Source organism: Vipera berus, assembly GCF_964194415.1.
Source record: "Vipera berus genome assembly, chromosome: 3".
NCBI classification, from domain to species: Eukaryota; Metazoa; Chordata; class Lepidosauria; order Squamata; family Viperidae; genus Vipera; species Vipera berus.
Genome location: NC_138204.1, coordinates 88,966,008 through 88,984,264, shown reverse-complemented (window position 1 = coordinate 88,984,264; position 18,257 = coordinate 88,966,008). Strand labels below are relative to the sequence as shown.

General features: G+C 35.8%; 1 protein-coding gene and 1 long non-coding RNA gene across 2 annotated transcripts in view; one reads left to right on the top strand and one right to left on the bottom strand.

Moving 5' to 3' along the window:
• The window catches only part of CCDC18 (coiled-coil domain containing 18), a 43,197-nt gene that overhangs the window by 3,353 nt on the left and 21,587 nt on the right, over positions 1-18,257 (top strand). The window contains exons 2-14 of the mRNA XM_081324341.1: positions 1,873-2,033; positions 2,168-2,321; positions 2,449-2,613; positions 3,275-3,384; positions 5,840-5,968; positions 7,307-7,403; positions 8,044-8,165; positions 10,391-10,700; positions 13,189-13,256; positions 13,347-13,498; positions 15,669-15,886; positions 16,741-16,851; positions 17,150-17,281. Of these exons, the coding sequence (XP_081180467.1) occupies positions 1,900-2,033; positions 2,168-2,321; positions 2,449-2,613; positions 3,275-3,384; positions 5,840-5,968; positions 7,307-7,403; positions 8,044-8,165; positions 10,391-10,700; positions 13,189-13,256; positions 13,347-13,498; positions 15,669-15,886; positions 16,741-16,851; positions 17,150-17,281 (1,902 nt within the window). The 5' untranslated portion in view covers positions 1,873-1,899. The remainder of the gene's footprint in view (positions 1-1,872; positions 2,034-2,167; positions 2,322-2,448; positions 2,614-3,274; positions 3,385-5,839; positions 5,969-7,306; positions 7,404-8,043; positions 8,166-10,390; positions 10,701-13,188; positions 13,257-13,346; positions 13,499-15,668; positions 15,887-16,740; positions 16,852-17,149; positions 17,282-18,257) is intronic.
• On the bottom strand, positions 2,172-16,767 carry LOC308665951. Its single transcript, XR_014026001.1, has 3 exons — positions 16,705-16,767; positions 7,759-7,794; positions 2,172-2,310 (listed from the first exon to the last, which is right to left on the bottom strand). It is a non-coding gene; the product is annotated as an uncharacterized lncRNA (long non-coding RNA).

Here is an 18,257-nt window from a genome sequence, read left to right as displayed (position 1 = left end):
GCCACAGTTTGTTATGATCCACACAATCAAAGGCTTTGGCATAGTCAATGAAGCAGAAGTAGATGTTTTTCTGGAACTCCCTAGCTTTCTCCATGATCCAGCGTATGTTGGCAATTTGATCTCTAGTACCTCTGCCTCTTCGAAATCTAAGGTTACAGCTTTCATTTTTTCATTATCTATTATTTTTTTCTAATCATCAAACCATATATCATAATTTCATTTTTTCTGTTTCATGCAGAAAGTCCAGAGGGGGTTTACAATCAGCATTAAAATTAATCAGTGACTTTAATCAAAACTATTTCATTTCAGATAGGTGCATAACCTTTACCATCCATTCTTCCATTGTGGGTAATGTCAGATCTTTCCACAGTTGTGCATATAAAAAGTCTTGCTGCGGCTACCATATATAAAAACAGAGTTTCATGAGGTTTTCTTGCATTGTTTCATTTGTATATTATAACCAAAGGTTTAGCCCATTTTATTTTTAAAATTTCATTTTTTGTTTCAAATTTTAACAAAAGGTTATTCATTTTAGCAATAGTACGCTTGTCAATTTGTACATAGTTCTGAGAACAGGTTAATTCAGTATAAAGTTAAATAATGTTAACATATCATGTATAAGAGTGACATCAAAAGTATAAATGCATCTTAAAATGAGTGGTGCCTACCATTCAGAAAACCTAACCCAGTTAAAACTACTGTAACTCTAAAGAGCTTTCAAAGGAAAACGTCATTTTAATTATAAAAAAAGTTGTTCGTTAAAAAGGTAAAGGTTCCCCTGCACATTCGTGCTAGTCATTTCCAACTCTAGGGACCAGTGCTCATCTCCGTTTCAAAGCCGAAGAGCCAGCGCTTGTCCGAGGACGTCTCCGTGGTCATGTGGCCGGCATGACTAGACGCCAGAGGCGCACAGAACGCTGTTAACCTTCCCACCGTAGTGGTCCCTATTTTTCTACTTGCATTTTTATGTGCTTTCGAACTGCTAGGTTGGCAGAAGCTGGGACGAGTAACAGGCGCTCACTCTGCTACGCGGCACTCGGGATTCGACCTGCCAAACTGCCGACCTTCTGATCGACAAGCTCAGCGTCCTAACCCACTGAGCCACTGCGTCCCATATAGTTCGTTAATAGCAGATAACAAATAATATTATTTAAGTTGCCTTTCTAAATAAAGAGATCTTAATAAAGCTGAATATGTACTGTACACATCAAACTATGAACCTAATTCTTCTAAAGAGCTACCTCAGCTAGGTTGAAATTGTCCTCTTGTATTTCCTTCAGTAGCCTAATCAGGAAATCTTTTCTGGATTAAAACTCAATTTAGCTTTAATCCAGTTCATCACTACCATGAGTCCCCGATTCAGTATATCAGCATCAAGTAACCTGATGATTCTAATAAAAATTTTGAATGAACCCTGAAGAATACCATACATCTGTATCTATGTTAATCATGTTAACGTACTAACATGAAGGAGAGGAGTACAGCATTATAAACAGCATTATCTTGAAAACAATATCCATGGTATTCAAATCAGTACAGTATAGGCCCTTTGTTGGTTGGATTTCTATTAACTAGAATGTGTGAATTATGCACTCTTTGTATTTATGTAGGACACTTTCTTCTATTTGTTACTTTATATTCATCATTGGGTGTCATTTAGCTTACAGTTTTCCTGTAAATTAAAAATGACCATACATTGAAGTTTGTTTCAATACAACTAATTGTTTGATAGTTATTAATGTTAAGAAACAGTAGTATGAAAGTGGCTGAATGTATTTGTGCAGCTAGAGTTAACATCTTGTTTTCTGTAATGATATTTCAAAAGCAATTTTTCAAACAGTGAAAGGTTTAATATTACTACTCTCTTTTTAGTTATTTGTTTCAGACAAATGAATATAAATGGAACCTAACTTATGGGCTTCTAGTGATCAACAGGAAGATGTGGAAGATTTACTTGCTAACGTTGTAGCATTAAGAGGTCATCTAAAGAAAACAGAAAAAAATTTACAAGACTTGGGAGAACAGCTGTATAGGTATAACTGTAGAAATAAAGTTTAGTAACTGATATGCTTATTTACATTGTGTTGATATCCTAACTTTGACATCATCTGTCAGAATTAGTGTAAAAAGTTGAAGTAATATGTTTCTTTTATTTTTGTTTTTCCAGTAATAATTCACATAATTCTGAACTTGGCGTTCATGACAGTGAGCTTGAAATTTTAACACTGGAAGATCTTGTTGATCCTTCTGAATTACAGAATAATACTGTGAGCAAAATGTCTTGGCGTAACAGTGATTCTTCAAGGAAACCTAGGAGCAAAGTAATTATTTGAGAATTTATAGCAGTATGCCTATGTTAGTTTTGGTTTACCTCAAATCCTGATACTGTTGATCCTAAAAATTCAAAATGAATAACATTTGTGTTTATTACAAATGCTTTTTTTGTAGTCATATTCACTGGCTTTTGATAAGAGCATGGAAGAGGAAAATGAACTACTAAGAGACAAACTGAATGCAGTCCGTGAAAACAATGCTTCATTAATTTCTCAGAACCACAAACTAATGAATGAAATTGAAACTATAAAGTTTGAACTGAACCAGGCAAGAGCACAAGTAGGTATCTTTAAAAGTATGTGTATTACATGCTATATTGTTAATTATACCCTATAATATTCTCTTTTATGTTGATCTGTAATGTATAATGTTTTTATGTTAATACTTATGAATACTTAGCTGCAGTTTTTGTATTACCTGGAGGAATGAATTTTAAAGTGGCATAACAATGTATCTTTACTGTATTAAAACCATAGTTCCATATTATATAAAGAAAAAAGCTACTTTGTTTTATGGACTATAAAGCTTGAGAGATACCTTATTTCTTTCATACATTACATTTTAAGCATCCACAGCAATATTAGATCACTAAAAATGTTACTTATGAATCAATCCTAACCTTGCAACATTTTTATAGCTGTGTTTTATGATATAATTCTCAATGTTTTAAATATATCTTTAAGTGAAAAAGGCAAATATTTTTCATAGAATATTTTTATTTCTCCTGTGTTATTGATTAACTTAAAGTATCATGCTATGCGCAGATTAAAAATATTGGAAATTGGTAAAGAAATAATTATCTATATTGGTTATTAAAGTTATTTGCCTACTGGAAGTAGCAAAAATATAGATTGAAAAAAGAGGTTTGTAATCAAATGTGTGCAAATGATCTTTTAAAAAGAACAATAATGGATTCTTCCTTTTTCCCTTATTTTTCTAGATATCTTTCCTGGAATCTACTCTGGGTACACGTTCAGTCCATATTCCAGTATTAGAAGAACAGATAGCAAGCTTGGAAGCAGATGCTCATGCTCAGGATAGTCTTCTAAAGTAATAATTGTTTAAATTAATTTTTCTAATTTGCAAGGTTGATTCATTCACTATTTTTCACTTGGAGCTTGGTTCACTCATTTCATGTTGAGATGAAAGTTTGCACACTGTATCAAGTTGGGATTTCCTTTCTGAAAATAAGATATGCTCTAGGCTAGGCTCTCCAGTTCTGAGAATTGTTTATCTCTTGTTCTGAATGAGGTTGCACTACCCGAAACAGAGCCAGAGCAAAATTGGGAGTCCTCCTAAACTTATAGCTCCCGTTTGAGAAACAGGTAGCAACTGTGACTAGGTCAGTCTTTGCAGAGCTTTGTGTTGTGTGCTAATTGCACCCTTTCCTTGGATAGGAATCTCTGCTCACTGTCACTCACACTTTGGTCATCTCCTGCATAGACTAGTCTATAGTCTGTTGGATCCTGTCTATTAGCATTGCTGAGATATTTGCATTGTATCTGTAGTGATGCATTTGTCTGTGCTTGTTGTAATTTAAATTGCCAATTGTCTACTTATTTTCTCTTGGGGAGGCGGGTTGATGTTTTTAATTATTATTATTAACTGCCAGAGTCTTTAGTTTGAAGTGTGTAGTGAGAAGGAAAAAAGGAAGGAAGGAAGGTTCTACCCCTTCCTATCCTCTTAGAAAACTAGTTTGAATACAGATACGGTAGTTGTTGACTTACGATAGCAATTGGGATTGGGATTTCCATTGGTAAACTATGTCATAAAGTGTAATAGCATCGCTTACCAATGGCAATCTCTTTGAGTCCTGGTTGCTGTCATTAAGTGAGTACTTTGGACATTAGACAATGCAACTTTCTGCTGGCTTCCCATAATCAAAGTCAATGGTGAAGCCAGCAGGAAGTTGCAAGTCCATGTCCACAGGCAGATAAGTGGGATAGAGCAAGGGTGTGCAGAGATGGGTAAGGAATGTACATGAGATCCACTGCATGGCATGGCAAGTGCCATGTGAGTGCACAAGGGGTGTGCAAAAGGCATGGGTCAGGGAGGGTGTGCAAAAGACACAAAGCAGGGAGAGTATGTGTCAGGTTTGGTGTGGTTAGCAAGTACAACTATGCACACAAGCACTGTGTGAATTGGGGAGAGTGGGCAACATGGTGTGCAAGAGGCAAGGCATTGGCAGGGTTGGGGAGAGTGCAAGGAGATGTGTAATAGGAGCCATTCAGTTGAGAAGGGTGCACAAAGGTATGTGACTGGCACCATGCAGGTCAAGGAGGGTGCCTGGGGATATGGGTTGGGGTGGGTGTGCAGGGGTGTGTGAGTGAGTGATGCAAGTGCAGAGGGACATGGTAGAGGGTGCATGAATGGGAGAACCTTAACCCAGTGGCTTCCCCATTGTCTTTTTGGGGAAGTTGGTAGTTGTTGTTAGCTACGAAGTCGTGTCCGACCCGTTGCAACCCCATGGACAACGTTCCTCCAGGCCTTCCTGTCCTCTACCATCTTCTGGAGTCCATTTAGGCTCAAGCCTACTGCTTCAGTGACTCCATCCAGACACCTCGTTCTCTGTCGTCCCCTTCTTCTATTGCTGTCAACCTTTCCCAGCATTAGGCTCTTCTCCAGTGAGTCCTTCCTCCTCATTAGGTGGCCAAAGTGTTTGAGTTTTAGCTTCAGGATCTGGCCTTCTAAATAGCAGTCAGGGTTGATCTCCTCTAGGACTGACCGGTTTGATCGCCTTGCAGTCCAAGGGACTCGCAGGAGTCTTCTCCAGCACCAGAGTTCAAAGGCCTCAATTCTTTGGCGCTTAGCCTTTCTTATGGTCCAGCTTTCACAGCCATACATTGCAACTGGGAAAGCCATGGCCTTGACTATACGCACTTTTGTTGACAGGGCGATGTCTCTGCTTTTTAGTGTGCTGTCTAGATTTTCCATGGCTTTCCTCCCCAGGAGCAAGCGTTACCAAGCACCCAGATCAGTATCATGTGACCGCAGAGGTGCTGTGACTGACAGAACTCTGAGGACCAGTCATAGCCACTATTCATTCAGTGCTGTTGTAACTTGGAACAGTTGCTGACCTAATTGTAGATCAAGAAGTCTTGATATCTAATGTTCTGGTCTTTAGTGCAAGGGTCCCCAACCCCTGGACCTTGAGCCATTCGGAACCAGGCTGCGGAAGTGACGGGTAAGCACATGTGCACCCCCACTTGTACAGGCAGAGGGCAAGGCGTGTGCGCTCTCTCCGTCTGCATGAGTGGCAGGCACGTGTGCCCACTGCTTGCACAGAACCAACCCCTCTTCCCCACCCCACCCCCCGGGCCAGAAAGGTTGGGGAACTCTGCTTCAGTATATTACTCTGGCCATTTATTTCTAATTTCTATACTGAAAATATGATTGGAGTGGGGGAGATGAGAATGCTTTCCAGCTGTTAATATTCATTAGCCAATATCTTTGCTATGTAAACTCACCATACTATTTTAAAATCTATATTCTCAATTGTCTTTAGAGATACAGAAGATAAATTAGAGGAAAGCCAGAAATTGCTAATGGAAAAAGAATATGATTTGCAGAAATTAAAGGAGGATTATAGAAAAATAAAGCATGATTTAATTGGACGGACCAAACAAGGGAAGAGGTGACAAAATTATTTTTTAAATACAGTAGCATTCAGCAGTAATGCTGCATGTCATATATGTGTTTGAGTGCATATTGAATATATATAAAAATAAATCAGGTTGTACTGGTTTTTGAACCAAAAAAAAAATCCTGGCAGCTGACAACATCAAGTATACTGAAATCAAGAAAGCTAGTAGTGAATACATCACGAGTGAAGATCTTAAAATCCAAATTCAGTAAAGGAAATACCATCAAGGAAATTAACACGTGGGCAATTCCAGTCACTAGATGCACAGCTGGAATAATGGACTGGAATCTACTTAAATTTACAATTATTATGACTGGTGGAATCACTGGGTATTTTAATGAAATTTTATTTATTTATTTTAATTCCATTTATATCCCGCCCTTCTCCGAAGACTCAGGGCGGCTTACAAGCTTAGCAGTAGCCTTCATTCTATGTATATGCCTGCTTGTTAGGGCTTTCACACCCCTCCCAAGTGGCATTATTACAAAGTCAGCTTAATTGCCCCCAACAATCTGGGTCCTCATTTTACCTACCTCGGAAGGATGGAAGGCTGAGTCAACCTTGAGCCTGGTGGGACTCGAACCTGCACTAATTGCAGGAATTGCAGGCAGCTGGTGAAATGGCTACTGCTAAGTAACGATTTGGGGAAAGCCAAACTGATCTGTCTGCAGAGATATTGAAATAGTCCTTCTGTTTTCTCTCTCTTTTGTTTATAGTTTCAAGTTGTCATATAGAGAAAGCCATGACGTAAAGCATGTACCGGTAAAAACAGAGGATTCTTATTCAGGCCCATGTTTTAAATATTATAGGCACTGGTTTATACATGCCAAGTGTTAAAAAAACAATGGATTCTTCATTTTCTACAACTAACTTTTGCATCTGTTATTGGCATGGAAATAAATTAGTGTCTTGTACAATTCTTTAGTTGGAGAGAAGAAATAATATCTGACATTTCCAATTTGCATGCATTTGAGGGTTTACTTTTGTGCTCTGAGCCACATTTGAAATTTATTTATTAAGTTTATATGCTGCTCATCTCACTATTAAGCAACTTTGGGAGGCTTACAACATATTCTTGCATCAATAAATCTGCTTATGAAGGAATATTTGTCCAAAGCTAAATTTATTCTTAATTTCTCATGAAAAATATATAATTTGGATTCCTTGACATTTTGAAGATCTTTATGTAAACCTTTTTAAAACTGAGGTATGTTTGAATGAAATCCATCAAAGACATATTATGTGTTGTTCAATTATTGCCCTTTTGTTGATGAACCATTATTTTATTTCACGTCTTTAAACTGAGCAACTTTAAATTTTCATTTAAAGAACTGAACAGCAAAGAAATGAAGCCCTGTATAATGCTGAAGAGTTGACAAGAACATTTAAACAATACAAAGAGAAAATAACTAATAAATTGGAAAAGGTAAGAAAAAGATATTGATAATTTTAATAGAACATTTTATATACCTTGAAGCTATGAATTCAACTATTAGTTCTAAAACTAAAATCACTACTGCTGTTTAATATGCTTTTGCCTGTACCATAATAGCAACTTAGCTAATAAAAACAGATTTACTCTATATCAGAAACATAATTCCTTGTTGTTAAAAGGCTTGGAAGATAGAGACAGAATATAATGCCAGTTTATAAGAATATCGAAGGATACAGATTTACCCAGGAAAAAGTCTATTTGTCCTAAATGACCTGATAATTCAATAGACATGCTTATGATTGCATTATTTTTATTTATTTACTTCATTTGCATTCTACCCACTCACCAAACTCTAGGAAACTCATCCATCATAAAATAATACCTGCAAAGTAAGAAACAAAAATAACACAAATTACACCTAGTTCTCAACTTGCCATAATTTATTTAGCAACTGTTCAAAGTTACAATGGCACTGAAAAAATGACTTATAACTGGTCCTCGTACTTCCAACCGTTGCAGCATCCTAGCAATCACCTGACCTAGTGCTTGGCAGACGTGATTTCTGCCTTATTTTATTATTTTGATAAATAATGGGTTGGTTGGTTCTAAATAATATATTACTTTTATTCAGGTCCAAGTTGAAGAACAAATTTTAGAAAAAAAATTAATGAACTGTGTAAATGAAAAGGAGAAGTTGCTCACACAATGTAATGCCTATAAAAGTGAGCTTGAAAACATAACAGATCAATTGAGGTAAGGGTCTGTCTGTGCTAGATTTTGGCATTTAAACAAACATAGAGTTGCTTTTATGATCATGAGGTCTTCTGACATCTGATAATGGTTAATAAAAATAGTTGTATGTCCCATTCAAGCTCTATAACAGGTAAGTAGCTACCTTTGTGCATATTTTGTCAATTATATAGTTTTAATATTAAGGGTAACTGGATTATTCATATTCTTGTGTATTATTGTTTTGTATTCCACAGAAGATTTAGATTTTAAAATATTATTATTAAGATTATAATCAAATAGATTGTGAGAGCCAGTTGGATGTAGTGGTTAAGGCACTAGGCTAGAAATTGGGAGGCTATAAATTCTAGTCCTGCTTTAGGCACAAAGCCAGCTGGGTGACCTTGAGCCAGTCAATCTCTCTTTGGGAAGTAGGCAATGGCAAAACACTTCTGAAATTTTGCCAAAAAAACTGCAGGGATTTGTCCAAGCAATAACCAGAAATTAAGCCTGACTGAAAGGCAACACAAATAGGTATATATTGCCCTGTCTGGTGGCAATAAATAGCTTAAGCCAAAAGCTTTTGAAAATGGGAAAATCACTGAACAATCTTTTATAATATAACATGCAATTGGTTTATTGCAAAGGTGGTCAAAGTTTGAGGGAAGTGAGATTTAAATCTTCCTATTTGAAAGGCCATTTCTCACCCACTGGCAAATGCTTCCAATAATAAAATTGTTTCCAAACAGGTATATGCAGCTATTTTTTTCAGAGGCATGAGAGACTTGATGGATTATCTTTATTATTATAGACCTGCTTTATTGTTGAGTTTATTGGGGGGGACTCTAGAATCACAGGATGCCACTTTGTGGTTGTTCATGGCAGGCCTTGTGTAAAGTGACATCTATATTTTGGAATGTTGTCTTCCCTGAAATTTCTAAGGTACCCACTGTTACATCTTCTAGGCATCTGTTGGAGATTAATCCCTTTTGTTAGATCTTTTTTGCATGAAAGCTAGCTTAATATTTTTCCCATTTTCCTTTTCTTTTTCTTACTGTATATTTTTATATTGTTGTAATTCATACTTTTTATAGTGTATTTTATGTTTTCTCAATCACATTGGATGCTTTGGTATAAAACGTGATGTATAAGTAGCCCTCAACTTAGTTGCTGAACAGGTGTCTGAAATTACAATAGGCCCCGAACAGGTGCTTTATGGCCCGCAAAGCACTTCAGACCATAAAATGTCATTCCAGCCCACACATACACACACACTGTAGTCATATGATCGCATTTTGGGTGCTTGGCAACTGGCTTGCCGTTAAGACTGGTTGCAACATCCTGTGGTCACATGCCTGCAATTTGTGACTTTCAGAAGAAGGGGTTCACATGACCCCCATTCGATTAGAGATTCACTTAAAGACCACTACCAAAAATGTTGTATCTGGGCATGTGGATGCCTCAACTTACAACTGGAGTCCAGTCCCAATTGTTGTCATAGGTTGAGGACTAACTAAAAAATATTTTGAATAATTAAAATTCAGAACTACTGTATTTGCAATTGCTGGATGCCACAAATTAGATTCTGGAAATTGCCAACCCTTAACTTATTGTCCATGCACATTATGGTTCACAAAGGGATGTTATGTGCAAAACAGAGTCTTAATTTCAGTTTTTAGCTGTTAGGGGTATTTCCATAAAACTACAGAAAACTGAAGTATATTGTTACTGTATTTTTCGAAGAATTATACTACTGTAAAAAACAAACCCATCCCTGGCCACCATTTAGCCTTTTCTGGCAGTAGACAACACTGGACAATTTTCTCTGATGTTGCAAGTCCCAAAACATAAAACTGGTTAGCTTCTGAGAAAATATGGACTATTTAATTTTATTTATCTTTTTAGATAAGTGGATAGACAGTTAGATAGCGACGGTATGTTTGTATGTTTATAGATAAATAGATACCATACATACATATATAGATATTAAAAATGGTAATGGCTTAACGTGTGTTTTTGTGCCTTTAGGCTCCAAGTTGTCAGATATAGATTATTGATGCTTAATCGTAATTAATAGTTTTTTGTGACAGACTTCAGCAAAAGTTAGGATGAAGATTTCATATTCAAAAGATTGTATGTAAATGCACAGCTTTATTTAGAATTTATTTAGAATCCACTTCCAAAATGAAAAAATCATGCTGAGAATAAGATAATCTTGAAGAACCTATTTATTTTGTTTTGCATTTTAGACAATTAACTGAAGAGAACTGTATTGGAACACAAAACCTTAAAAGCATGAAAGCAAAAGTGTCTGAAATGGAATTTTTGCTTAAACATTCTCAGCAAAAGAATCAGATGCTTGAAAATAAACTTCAAGAACAAAAAGCAACACTTGAAGAAAAAAGTGCCATAATAAATGAAAATGAAGACTTAAAAGCACTAATTGTGCAACAAAAAGATCAGCTTAAGTTGTATCGTCAAGAAATTCAACGTTCAAAAACTGAATTGAAAACTTTAGAAAATGTTATTTTCCAGTTGACCCAAAGCTCATTAAAAGAGGTACAATGATTTTTCTGATATTTTTGAAGGAACTATTAACAGTGTGTGGATATGTGTGTGTATCTATACTTTCAAGTCAGCACTGGTTCCTAGTAATTGTCTGGACCAGGTCTCTGCAGATTTTTGGCATGATTTTCAGAAGTGGTTTTCTACTGCCATCTTTTTAGGACTGAGAGAGTGACTGGCCCAAGGTCACCCACTCATCTTGTTCCTAAGGCAGGACTAAAATTCATGTATTAGCAGTGATAAAATACAAATTCTTCTCGGTATAAATGAAAGAGTGCCTTTATCCCCATATAGAAGGACCAGAAACTTGTGAAACCCTTATAATAGCTATTGTTTTACTTGGTGGGATTTACACATTAACTACATTGGACTGTAACAGAGGTGAGTATACATGATTCAGGAGATTATGGTAACCCAGTCATTTTCTTAGTATATTGATTGAACCAGCTACCACATTAAACCAAACGTGGGAAATATGTTTTGTGAGCTTAGGGTTTATCATATGGTGTAAGCCCAGACTTTGAGATGCCACTTTAGGGACAACCCGTCATAGATAGTATCTATGAGATGACATACGGACCCTTGCTTAAAGAGGTAAATGCTTGTAAATTGTAAATGCTCTGAATAAATAGGATAACTGCATTTACACATCCTTACCTTGACTAGACTGTTGCTGAGCAGCTAATGAAATACTCAAAATGAATTACTCATGTTCTATCAGTACCACACTCTGTCGATAAAGAAAGTGTTTCCAAACAGGAACTGCTGTGCCATCCAGCTTCTTTCCCCTGATAATGTGTTCTTGCAAACACAGTTGCTCCTAATACAGGTAGTCCTTGACTTATCACCACAAACTGAGTCCAAAGTTTCTGTTGCTAAGTAAGCCATTTGCTAAGTGAGCTTTGCCCCATTTTCTTGCCACAGTTAAGTTAGTAACACGGTTGTGCACTTATTAACACGGTGGTTAAATGAATCTGGCTTCCCCATTGACTTTGCTTGTCAGAAGGTTGCAAAAGTTGATCACGTGACCCTGGAACATAGGATTCAGTAAATTTTGATCATGTGACCATGGAGATACTACAATGGTTGTAAGTGTGAAAAATGTTCCTATGTCATTTTTTTCAGTTCCATTGTAACTTTGCATGGTCACTAAATGAACTGTTATAAGTCAAGAACTACTTGTAATGGTAGATACTTATAAAGTATCAACTATGGTCCTTTTTTGATATAAGAACTACATTAATAACGAGGGGAAAGAAAGAAAAAATTGAAGTGATGCTGAGGGGACAAAAATACGTCGCATATATTTGGTTTTCCTTCTTTTTACATTAATCTTACATATTTTTTGGAAATATCCTCACAATTTTGCAACAATTAAAATGGCTTACAGCGTTAAGGGGGTGGAATGAGAGTAAATCCTAGCTAAACTATCGAAATCACTTATCGTTGCTTTTGATTTCAATGGAAGAGCATACGATTCAATATTTTATTTTAAAAATTGTATTTATTTGTTTTTACTTTGAGCTAGATGGTGGCTGCCTGTCCCACCAGATCCAGTACAAAAGGCATGCTGCATGTTCCATCTAGGCAGCTATATTTGGCAGGCCTGAGGCAGCAGGCCTTTTCTGCTGTGGCAGCCACATTGTGGAATCTTATCCCCTCAGGAGATGAGATCGGCCTCATCGCTCCTGAGTTTTCACTCTGCCTGATTAGGCCAGTAGGCCTGGGACCTCAGGGGACAGGTGTACGTGTGAGGTGGCTCCATTATTGTTAACATTATCGCTTTCTTGTTTAGTTCTGCTTTTATAGTTTTTTAAATATTTTTAACAATTATGTCATGATTTTAAGAAATTGTTGTTTTATATCTAGTTTTTAATTGGATTGTTGTATGTCACCCAGAGTCACTTTCTGTGAGATGTGTGACCATATAAAATTGAAAAATAAATAAACAAATGGTATCTATGAATGACTTTGTCAGGACCCACCCCAAACCACGTCTTAGGAAGACAAAACTCTTGGAGCCAAATCTTAGTCCAAAAGGAATCTTTACTATGACATGCTTGGTTGTAGGAATACAAGACAGGACTTAATATTGTTCTACAAACTAAACCCTTATAAAGAGTTCCCGGTTCAACCCCCCCCCCTTAACCCCATTTGGTCAGTCCCCCATCATTTACCTCGTATCATCCCTCTCGAGGACCTTTTATGTTTATTGCTCTCTTCCTGACACAAGCCAGATGCTCCTACCCTAACCCCCCCTTTTGTTCCCCCAGTTCAAAAGGCTTCTCTTTTCCTTTGAAATGCCTAATACAGGCTCAATACACATTCGTTCCCTCCTCCTCGGGAGATGGCAGAATCCATGGAATAATGTTTTAAACATACGGTACATTTATGAATATGATATAAATGGATTCTGACAGACTTCTCAATAATTATAACAAATTTTGCTTTATATTTGTTTCTGTTTTTGCTCATTCTTTAGGCTAATCACTCTAATGAAATGTGCAGTAATTGGTCGGAAACAGATAGTCTTCTGAAAGAAGAGCTAAGGTATTATTTTAACTGTAACTTATTAAGGATCAAGTAAATTCATTATGAGTTATAAAAAATAAATCAATTATCATACACTATTTTTCTTAGACAGAAAATTAACTTTCAAGAAGCAGGAATTCAGAAACTTCAGACAGAATATATGGCCTCTAAGCTAGGTCACGTTTTCTCTGAAGATGATGAGGCACAGGAATTTAATGGCCTAGAAACTGAACCAGTAAAACTCAGGGGAAATCAGACAGGTACGTATAATTGTTATATGACTTCAGTAGTAAGGCAGTATATTTCTGCAAATTTAACAGAAAAAAAAGTAAGTTCTTTCTAGAATACTAGTTAGTTGCTTCTCCAAAATACTCCATTTGAAAGTACAATAAATGGCAAGAATATCCATCATGCTTAAATCTGACTAGCACCACAGTGGTATAAAGCTAAACAGGTCACTTCCTTGGTTATGTAGAAATAGTAGGTCATGTTTATGCTTGATATGGCATTTACTGAAGTATTTTTTCTTCTTTGAGGCATTATGTTCTTTTGCATTGGGAAGGCAACTTTCTTGGGAAGTCAGAACCATGTTTTGGTAGATAACCTAACAGTAAGAGATGACTCAAATTTTCAGTCCTTTTCTCAATTTTTACAAATTGTAATATGAGCTGAAGGCTTTCTGCAGTAAATTGTTTCTATGTTCACTCTTAATTTTGAGAAACATGCCTCCCTTTCAGTCATGTTCCTTCAAATTGTTTTATAATGTTTTTGGTATATTCTTGGAAGGCCACAGGTTGTCCATCTATAAGCTGCCTGATTTGTATGGCAGATTTGATTAACAATACATCATTGTAATGTGATCAGAATAACAAACGTTCGGGGCCACACTGGGAAGGAAAATTTAGAGCAATTCACTTCACTTTTCTAGCAAAAACTTCTACCAGCATAAAGTGGTCTTTTTGTTGCCAGTGGGTATGGATTTATATCATGGTTTCACCGAGGTAAAGCGGAAATGGTTAACTTCCAATGTAACAAAAAAGTAATCAAAGAAACAAGCGTTTTTGATGATAAACAAGTTTCAGAAGTAAAATACAGTGACCTTACCTTCAGTAAGCAGAAAAACTGGTCAAATGGTCTTATTTTGTACTGGGCACAAGTATTATTGTTGCAAATAAATGCATATTTGTTTATGCATATGTGGTAAATAGAACATATCAAAATCGGCCTTCTAAGATTCAGTGAGAGAAGCTGACATTTTGAGATTTCGGCTCTTTGTGTATAGTAAGAGCTGAACCTCAAGCATTGAGCTATTAATTAAACCAGGGTGAGTTCAGGATACCTCACTCCTCCCTAATACTTTATCTCACAAAATTATCATTGAGGATAGGCAAGCCCAATGATCAAAGTCCAAATCCATTTCTTTTATCACAATACCTTCTGATTTTAGACCAGTCTTGATCTTACCCTGGTTCATTCTCCGGCTGTAGGAATTGATAGATTAGCTCCCTTGGTTCACTGGATTAGGGAAATGTAAGCTGGTCAGTTAAAATGGCCAAAACTTTGGCTTTCATTGTGATCTGTACTACATTAGACTTTCTATTAAAATTATTGTTTGGGGTGGGCCTGTTTGAGAGCATGGAATGTGTGTGATAAGATATGGTTTACTTAGCCATGATTTATCGAACAAACCACAATTGATTGGGAGTACACAACTTTCTGAATTACAAACTGGTTTAAAAGCAGTGGTTGAGTTCATATAATGAGTTATCAATCTACTTTACACTTCAGCTTGATGTATTAACAAACTATACAAAAGAATTTCTGTGCTCAAAAAACATTTTCCTCAAAAAAGAAAATGGCTATTAAATCAGTTCAAATATCTATCTATATTTATATCTAAAACAGGATTTCCTCCTCCCCATTAGGCAAAGCAAAAAGTGGCTTCAGTAGCCAGTAGGGTTTAGATGACATAATTTAGGAAATATTTTACTTCTATGTTGCTGTACAGGTAGTCCTCAACTTACAACAGTTCATTTAGTGACCGTTCAAAGTTACGACACTGAAAAAAGCGCTTTATAACCATTTTTCACACACAACTATTGCAGCATCCCCATAGTCACATGATCAGAATTCAGACCTTTGGCAACTGAATCACATGTATGACTGTTGCAGTGACCCCAGGTCATGTGATCACCTTTTGCAACCTTCTAACAACCAAAGTCAATGGGGAAGCCAGATTATCTGTATTTTTATTAACAGTTAAGAGAGAATTCTGCACCAAAATATTAAGTTTGATGCATGCATCTAAATTATTAATGCGGATCTAAAAATGGATTCTAACATTAACAATACTTAGGTAAAAATGCATAGCTTTAAATATTGTATGTTCTAAATTTTTATAAACATCTAAACATTGTCTCATTTTTAAAGGGACAAAGTGTGAACAACTGGAACTTATCAGTAAACAGTTTGAAAAAGAGAAGCAAATATTAATTAGAAATTTAGAAGAACTACGTATTAAGCTGGAAAAATCAGAAGAAGAAAGTACTGTTTTAAAAAATAACATTGCCCAGAGAACTAATCAGTTTCAAACAATACAGGAAGAGCTATTAGAGAAAGCTGCAAAATCATGTCGCTTGGAACGAGAAGTAAGTGAAAACAAAGAAGTCTGTTCTTGAAGGCTATCTTGTTTAATTTTATTTTTATATAATGCCTAGGAAATTCCAAGAATATACATTAATTCATCTGTGATAATATATTCTGGCTAGAATTTGCTTGTTGCATCAATACTGAGATAACCTTTCATTGTGTTTTCTTTCATAGTGATAAGTCACATTGGCTTAAGATCATTCTCACTACTGAAGCAATGAATAGTTAAGGCCTGTTGGGATAATTTCTCAATGTCTGAAGTATGCAATAGCCATTGTAATATAGTCCCCAAAGCCCAAAACTAATGTAACAATATATTTTGTCATCATATAAAACAGCAGATACCTATGTACTTCTTGTCCCAGACATGACTGATATTGCTGTTGATTTTAACAAAAATAACAAAGATTTACCTTCCAGTATAAAATGAGCAGCCAGTAAATTTGATTAAAATAAATAAAAGGAGAAGTGACATGAGATTATAGGTAAATGGGGTGAACTGTAAATGTGAATGAGTTTATGCCTTGCAATTTAAGTATGTATGCATATTCTTAATTACAGCTCATGTAATTTGCCATCACTAATACCCTAAACCAGGGGTCTTCAAACTTGGCCCTTTCATGACTTGTGGACTTCAACTCCCAGAATTTGTCAGCCAGGCATATTCTGGGAGTTGAAGTCCACAAGTCATAAAAGGGCCAAGTTTGAAGACCCCTGCCCTAAACCCTGAAAAAACATATACTGCCATTGGTGCAACCATCTGCAGTAAATAGAAGTTACCATTATCTATATAATAAATATATAAAAGTATATCAACCTTTGTTCTTTTCAGTTTGTGTACATATTCTTGTAGGTAGCAAGAAAATCCTCCCAGTTTTCTATCCTTGAAAAACAGTTGGAAGAAAAAACTTTTGCTTATGTAACTGCGCTTGCAAGAAATACTGAATTGGAACAGGAATTAATGGTAACAGGCTTTTACTTTTTTTTTCAATATTTTGTAGTAGAATGAGATACATTAATCTAACACAATGTTAAACAAATTCTGCTAATACGCTTTGTTTTATTCAGAGCATGTTTCTAATACAATTTATAAAAAGCAGAATTCCTTTTTATTTTGTATAAAATTGTGTATCTGATTTTTGCCTGTTAATTTTATAGCTAATTTTCTAATTATGCTTACACAGCGAGATAATGGTTATCAAAATATCTATATAATTTTTCAACTAGTTTTCAAATTGTAAAAAAAAATATTTTTCTTCTAGGTAATGAACTCTCAGCTTCAAAGCATGGAAAGAAATATCATTGAAGAACAAGAACACTTCTCTGTAATGTTAGAAGAAACAAAGTTAATTAATCATGAGCAACAAAAGGAGATGGAAAAACAAATTGATCTAGTAAGTCTCAAAGTTGTATAATATGAATTACTGAAATTAAAATTTCAGTTCAGTTCCCAAATATTATGGTGGGCTCTTGCACTTAGAAAAGATATATCTCTGCCATATTCTATTTGGGATTGACTGTATGTAAACAGCTAACAGCATGGCCCTCTGAATTTACATAGGAGCTATTTCATGCAATAAGTTCTTTGTGGAGGCAGTAATGCATGGCTTTTTTTAAAAAAAAATCATGCTACAGCAGATGTCAATTAAAAAATAGCTAATGTTCCAATTGATAGAATATTGTACTGTCAAGTGCTATTTTTCCCCATGAATTTCTTGCTACAAGGAACAGTTGCCATGCTGTTCTATTCTGAGCAGGCAAACAACAGCCAGATTCCAGGAACTGCATGTTATCTATTAAAAGACTAGAAAGAGTACATTCTCTTCTGAGTTACATTAATCCCACAATTTGCATGAGGAAGAGTTTGGATGTAATATAAATGTGCAATTTGCCACTGGTACAGGGTAGCTTGAATTGTAGCTGCCACCTAGCAACTACAGTACTGTTATCCACTTTCTTCTTTCTTTTCAATTCCTGCATGTCTCTTAGGTCTCCAAAGTCAGGAAAAATAATTGGAATAACAATTCTAGCATTTGTTTCCTACATAAAGAACAGGGTAACAATGCAGTTCTATCGTATGTATTGTTATGGCTTTTTAATGCTGCTGTTGCTGTATTTATTTACTTATTTATTAAATTTATGTGCTGCCCATCTCATCAGAAACAAATCTGAGTGGCTGACAAACATTAAAACTAATGCACATTAGAATAATAAAAGAAGAAAAATAAACACTGTTGAAGGTGGGAAGGAGTATTGATGATACTTCAACCCATGGTGGTAGAGGAGCTCACCCTGCAGCTTCACGTAGATGTAAAAGAGGAATGGAGAGAGTACCAGTACACTCAAAAGGAGCAGTTGTGAGCTGGATCT